The sequence below is a fragment of the Chrysemys picta genome, chromosome 11 (assembly GCF_011386835.1).
Source record: "Chrysemys picta bellii isolate R12L10 chromosome 11, ASM1138683v2, whole genome shotgun sequence".
Lineage (NCBI taxonomy): Eukaryota > Metazoa > Chordata > Testudines > Emydidae > Chrysemys > Chrysemys picta.
This window is the reverse complement of record NC_088801.1, coordinates 51,628,653-51,634,652: the sequence shown is the minus strand read 5'-3', so window position 1 is coordinate 51,634,652 and position 6,000 is coordinate 51,628,653. Positions and strand designations below refer to the sequence as shown.

Genomic DNA, 6,000 nt, shown 5'->3' with positions numbered 1-6,000 from the left:
CTACAGTGAAGGATAGGGTGGAAGAAAATTGTATTTAGTCCTTGGCAGTCATTCCCCCCCTCTCCCTTGTTTTCTCCATTCTCAAGGGCACTGTTTTTTGTTTTGTTTTATTTGGTGGGAGAAGGTGAAGGACAGTGTTTTCCTCCCTAAGTCCATCTGCCCAGTTCTGTTTTGAAATGCTCCTCTCTGCTCTGACTTGCACCTGATTTCTTGTTCTGTACTAGTGGTTTTCAGCCTTTTTTCATTTGCAGACTCCTTTGGAAATCTTAGTCTACAAACCCCAAGGGATCCACAGGCCAGGGGTACCAGAACTGTGAGGGCCAAGGGGTCATGACCCTCCCACTTTTGAAAGTGGATGGGCCTGGCTTGTCCACTTTTCACCAGGGGCCTGGCCTCCTGCCTCCTTTTTGCTTAACGCCCCACCCACCCAGCCAGGCCCAGGTAAGAATGGCCAGCTTGGACAGTTGTGGGGAGCCATGGACCCTCTACAGGCCTGGGGTGGGGGCCCCCAAACTGCAGCCCCCAGCCCACGTCCCCACCCCCCAGGACAGATGGAGGGTCTGTGGCTCCCCACAGTTGCTCGGGCAGCTCTTACCATGGCCCGGCTGCAGCTCTTCAACCTCTGAGGCCCGGCCCCCAAGCCAGACTGGAAGCTGAGTCTGGGTAGGAGCCACGCAGGCATCTGTGAACTCTCCACCGGGCCTGGGACCCTGTGGGATGGGGACATGGGCCAAGGGCTGCTCTCAGGCCCCCCGCCCAGGGCAGGTGGAGAGGCAGGACCAGGGTATGGTGGCACTGCACTTTTAGGAAGAATCTGTCACCCCTGCTAGACCACAGGCTGAAAACTAGTGGTCTATACTCTCTCAGCTGCAGTGCATTTCTGTTCTTCTATTTCTATGCTTCAGTCTTCCCGCTCCCCTGGCTTGTTCCCCTTCTCGCAGTCCTATCCCTTAACCTACTCCCCCTTTCCTGTGTCAACCCTATATCTCACCCACTTAGTCTCTTCCCCCTCCACCCAGAAACAGGCTGCTTTTCAGAAAGTGAGGTGAAGTGTGGCTGCTGACCCAGGCACCTGCTGACAGTGGCAGAATGGTTGAGCAGGATAAAGACTTACTACTTGAAGTGCTAGCCAAGGCCACAGTCCCTGCTTCCATGGATAGGAACAGTCTAATAACGGATGGGACAGCTGGCTTGAGGTATCTCTTAGAGTTGTGTGTGCGCAGAGGTTGAGGATAAAAGGACAGGGTGACAACATAGGGCAGACTGTGTTGCAGGACTCACATGCCACACATGCATGCAGCTGGCCTGCTGGCAATTTGACTTGCCCAGGTGACCGAGGCCTGCGGGAGTTTACAGCAAATGAAAGAACTCTATTCTAAAGACATCCAGGGCAGTCCCTGTTTTCAGTCATGGTGCCAGCCTTTAAAGAGGATTAAAGTACATGAGCATAACTAGACCAGGGAGAGGCTTCTGCCAGCAACTGTGGCACTTGAAGCTTCTCCTTCACCCTCCCTGCAATTTTTTGGACAACTCCTCTTCCAGGAAAATTAACCCCTTGTTTTGGAAAAAAGGAAAATAGGAAGAAAAACAAGAGGGGGAGGTGGGGAGAAAGTTGTCCTGGTGAAATTTATTTTTAAGCAACAAACAAGTGCATAAGAACAGGCATCATTTGCCAGGCTGGACTTTGGTCAAAAAGTATCCTGAGGGAGCCAGAATCCGTCAATTCCCCACAGCGAGTAGGCTGAATAAACCTTCCCCTATATCTGCAATGGTGCCTCTTCTTCATGAGCAGCACAATAGGCCCAGCCCATCTCTCCTCAGAGGACTGCTGTCAGCCAAGACTCCCTGCTTTGGAAAAACTGAGTGCTAGACTATTTGCCATTATCAGTTGTGTGTGAGATCTGGGAATGTCTTAAACAGTTTTGTACCCAGGAGGGTTGAAACTATCACACAGCTGCAAATTTAACATGATAAAAAATGCCTCATATATTGGGAATGACATGGTCCACTGGACTATAAACCAAAATACCATCCTAGAGCTAACCCACTGATGACAACTGAATCATACTGTACTTACAAACTCAAAATAAAAATATCTATTATATACTTTAATTTTAGTAAATGTAATACATTAGTGTTTACAAAATAAATGTATTCTAATGAAACAATATGATTAATGAAATGAGTTATTTCCCCCTCCCCCACGGTAAACCAGACCAGTAAACTCTTAATATATTTAAGAACTTTGTTTGGTCCAGCAGAGATTTTGGGCATGCTAGATGTTGACAAAAAAACAACAACAACAAACAAAACCAGATCAGAAGGAAGTTTCCTGCATCTTTAAAAACTTGTTGCTTGCTAACTTCTATTACTAAACTTGTACAATTCAAGCCTTTACAAGCTTCCAAACTGTAATACTGTACACAGAACTACCCAGATACAAACCAGTGCTATGACTGACATTACAAACTGAAGAAACATACTTACTACCCGTTCTATTATCTCTCACAACATAAAGGAGCAAATATAACAATACATTCAACCTCTTATTTCTAGCAATGAAGTTGCAAATTCCACTCAAAGTAAGTTTCTTCTGGAGTGAGACAGTACAATACAATTCAATTCAAGAAACATTAAAAAAAACAAACGTTTTAATAGTATAAAAAGTTGTTTACTGGTGTTTCTACTATAAAGCTTTGTTCCATAAATCAAAAGTGATAAAATAATGAAACAGGTTTACAGTGATCAGAGACTGCAGTGTAGACATTCCAGCTCACATTTTGTTGACAATTTCAGTACGACATACATTATGATTGAATAATCATTACATATCTAGGACACAGCAAAACTGCAGATGAAGTGCACACCTCACTGTGGAAGTTTATCCATTACTTGTTGACTTACTTCCCCGCCTCAGAGAGCACTGTGGGTAAAAATTATATTAAAAACTAAGGTGTATAGCTATTTTGACTGCAGAGATGCAACTATACAATAGGAGTTACACTGACATTATGGATGTATACACACACACACACACACACACACCACATTAAATACCAAAATCCCTAAGTTATAAGCTAATTCCTTGTCTTTAGACAAAATGGCATCTGCGAAAATGAAAAACATACAAAAAAAAGTCAAATAAATAACAAATACAGATGTTAACTAACATACACAAGGGAACATATTGGCATACTGTATACAGTATATGGTATACTCAGAGAATCATGTGGGTTGGGAAGCACCTCATAATGGGTCATTTACCAGTAATGTATCCCCTTCCCCCTCTTCTCTGTTATTTTATTGTTCCTGGATATTGAATATAACCTTTTCAATACTGATGCATGAATCCTGCATTTTCCATCTTTGCCACACTTATGATGCATTTTGTCTTTAACATCCACAGAGAACTCCAAAATGTTCTAAGTGTCTGAAGCACAACTTTTGCCATCCTGTCCATAATGTCTAGTGTTCTGAGTTCCCTCCCAAATGAGAGCATATGAGCCCTGGTTTAGCTACACAGTATCTGAATGGATTGTTCTGTCTGATGAAATTGGAGCCAATAAGTAGGATGCTCCCATATTCTGGCTGATATTTTCCTATTCACCATTCCCATGTAGTGGATAGGTATATACTGTAAATGTATTACATACAGGCTGAAACCATTAAAATAACATTAATAAGTGTCAAATGTGTCTGCTATAATACAGGATCAGGTTTATCAAATGCTATATCCACGTGACATTTTAAACTATGAAATATTTTATGTATTTGCTATTTTTCCCTACAAATACCATTGCAAATTTGCTGTTAGTTGTGTCACTCTAGGTTTTTCTTACACTTTCTCCCAAGGATTTTTAACTCAAATGTATAACAATCATATCTATGCTAGATACATTTAAAGTAGACACTGAAATTTCAAGTAAAATGAACTGTAGCCACATCTACTGGACTCAATACGTGTCCCAACATCTAGATTTACTTTGATAAGTTATACAAATACATAATACATTCTTAAATAAAGGAGGCTCACAATATTAATTTGTGAACCTTTCCACATTATAAAACCACATTACAGGAATGTGTATCCACCTGTATTACTGTTTTAGATTGCAGTGTCTTTTGTTTTTCAGTCTCCACAGACTACTGTACCAGTTCTTAGGCTTTGGCTATGAAATCTCTTATTTGAATGAGGCAACGCTGGTTATTAAGGCTTGTTTGTTTCTCTTCTAAAGATTTATTCTTTATTCTGATGCCATTTTCTAGAGTAGGATGACTATCTTGTATCTTCAGGTTCTGTTTTTATGACCTTCCGTTCTATGTTGTTAAAAGCGGAGTGAGGAAAGTCTTTTAAAATACCAAGGCCTTCTGCAAAAAAAAAAAAAAAAAAAAAAAAAAGGGGGGGGGGGGGGGAGAGAAGAGGAAGAGGAGCTGTTAAGATAGGGTTACCATATCTCATAAATAAAAAAAGAGGACCCTCCACGGGCCATGGCCCCGCCCATTTCCCCACCCCTAGCCCCGCCCCAACTCCGCCCCTTCCCCACCCTAACTCCGCCCCCTCCTCCCTCCCACTCCCAGCCAGGGGGAAAGGGCTGCCCCAGTGCTACCAGCTTCACGGTTTCCCGGGCAGCCCCCAGACCCTGCGCCCCCAGCCGGCGCTTCCCCAGCACAGCTGGAGCCCGGGAGGGGAAGCGCCCAGCCGGGGGCGCAGGGTCTGGAGGCTGCCCAGCAAACCGTGAAGCCAGTAGCGCTCGGGCTTTGGGCAACCCCTATGCCTCCAGACCCTGTGCCCCCAGCCGGGCACTTCCCCTCCGGGGCTCCGGCAGCTCTGCGTAACTTACACTGTATAAGTTACACAGAGCCGAAGAGGAGCAGAGCCCCCGCAGCTGGAGGCTCTGCTCCTCTTAGGCTCTGTTTAAGAGCCGGGCTGCCCCAGCGCTACCGGCTTTGGGCAGCCCCCGTGCCTCCGGACCCTGCGCCGCCGGAGCCCGGGAGGGGAAGTGCCCAGCTGGGGGCGCAGGATCCGGAGGCAAGGGGGCTGCCCGAAGCTGGTAGCGCTCGGGCAGCCCGGTTCTTAAACAGAGCCTCCAGCGGCTGGGGCTCTGTGTAACTGACACTGTGTCAGTTACACAGAGCCCCGGGGGCTGGAGGCTTTGCTCCTCTTTGGCTCTGTGTAACTGACACTGTGTCAGTTACACAGAGCCCCGGCGGCTGGAGGCTCCAGCCGCCCGGGCTCTGTTTAAGAGCCGGGCTGCCCAAGCGCTACCGGCTTCGGGCAGCCCCCGTGCCTCCAGACCCTGCGCCCCCAGCCGGGCACTTCCCCTCCCGGGCTCCGGCGGCGCAGGGTCTCCAGGCACGGGGCTGCCCGAAGCCGGTAGCTCTCGGGCAGCCCGGCTCTTAAACAGAGCCTCCAGCGGCTGGGGCTCTGTGTAACTGACAGTGACTCTTAAACAGAGCCGCCATTTTCCCGGACATGTTCGGCTTTTTGGCAATTCCCCCCGGATGGGGGTTTGACTGCCGAAAAGCCGGACATGTCCGGGAAAAAGAGGACGTATGGTAACCCTAGTTAAGAAATATTGTGTTGAAATAAATGTTTTCTGTGTTTACCCTAAGAAAATGCCCACTGAACTACATAGATCAGGGGTTGGCAACCTACGGCACGCGAGCCAAATTTGAATGGCATGCTGCTGCCCACTGAGAGGAGGAGGGGCCGGAATGCACCAAGCTGGGGGAAAAAGTGGGAGGAGGGAAACTTGGCTTCCGCAGGACCAAGCCTCTGCCTCCTGCCCCTGCAGGGGAGAGTGGTGCAGGGGGGGGGGTCCCGACCCTCAGCCCCCCTGCCCACCGCTCTCCCCTGCGGGGGCAGGAGGCAGAAGCTTGGTCCTATGGCAGCCAAGCTCCCCCCCCCCCCCCGCTTCTTCCCCCAGCGTGGTGCATTCCGACCCCTCCTCCTCCCTCTCCCTGCCAGCGATGGCCCTTGCGAGGGGGAGCGGAGCAGAG

At 47.9% G+C, this 6,000-nt stretch overlaps 1 protein-coding gene across 4 annotated transcripts in view; it reads right to left on the bottom strand.

Annotated features, from left to right (window-relative positions):
* Positions 1 to 2,649: 2,649 nt before the first annotated feature.
* The window catches only part of NAB1 (NGFI-A binding protein 1), a 64,277-nt gene continuing 60,926 nt past the window's right edge, over positions 2,650 to 6,000 (bottom strand). For all 4 annotated transcript variants that reach the window (XM_065561998.1, XM_042842441.2, XM_005308008.5 and 1 more), the window contains one exon: positions 2,650 to 4,368. In XM_065561998.1, coding sequence (XP_065418070.1) covers positions 4,277 to 4,368 — 92 coding nt within the window. In that variant the 3' untranslated portion in view covers positions 2,650 to 4,276. The remainder of the gene's footprint in view (positions 4,369 to 6,000) is intronic.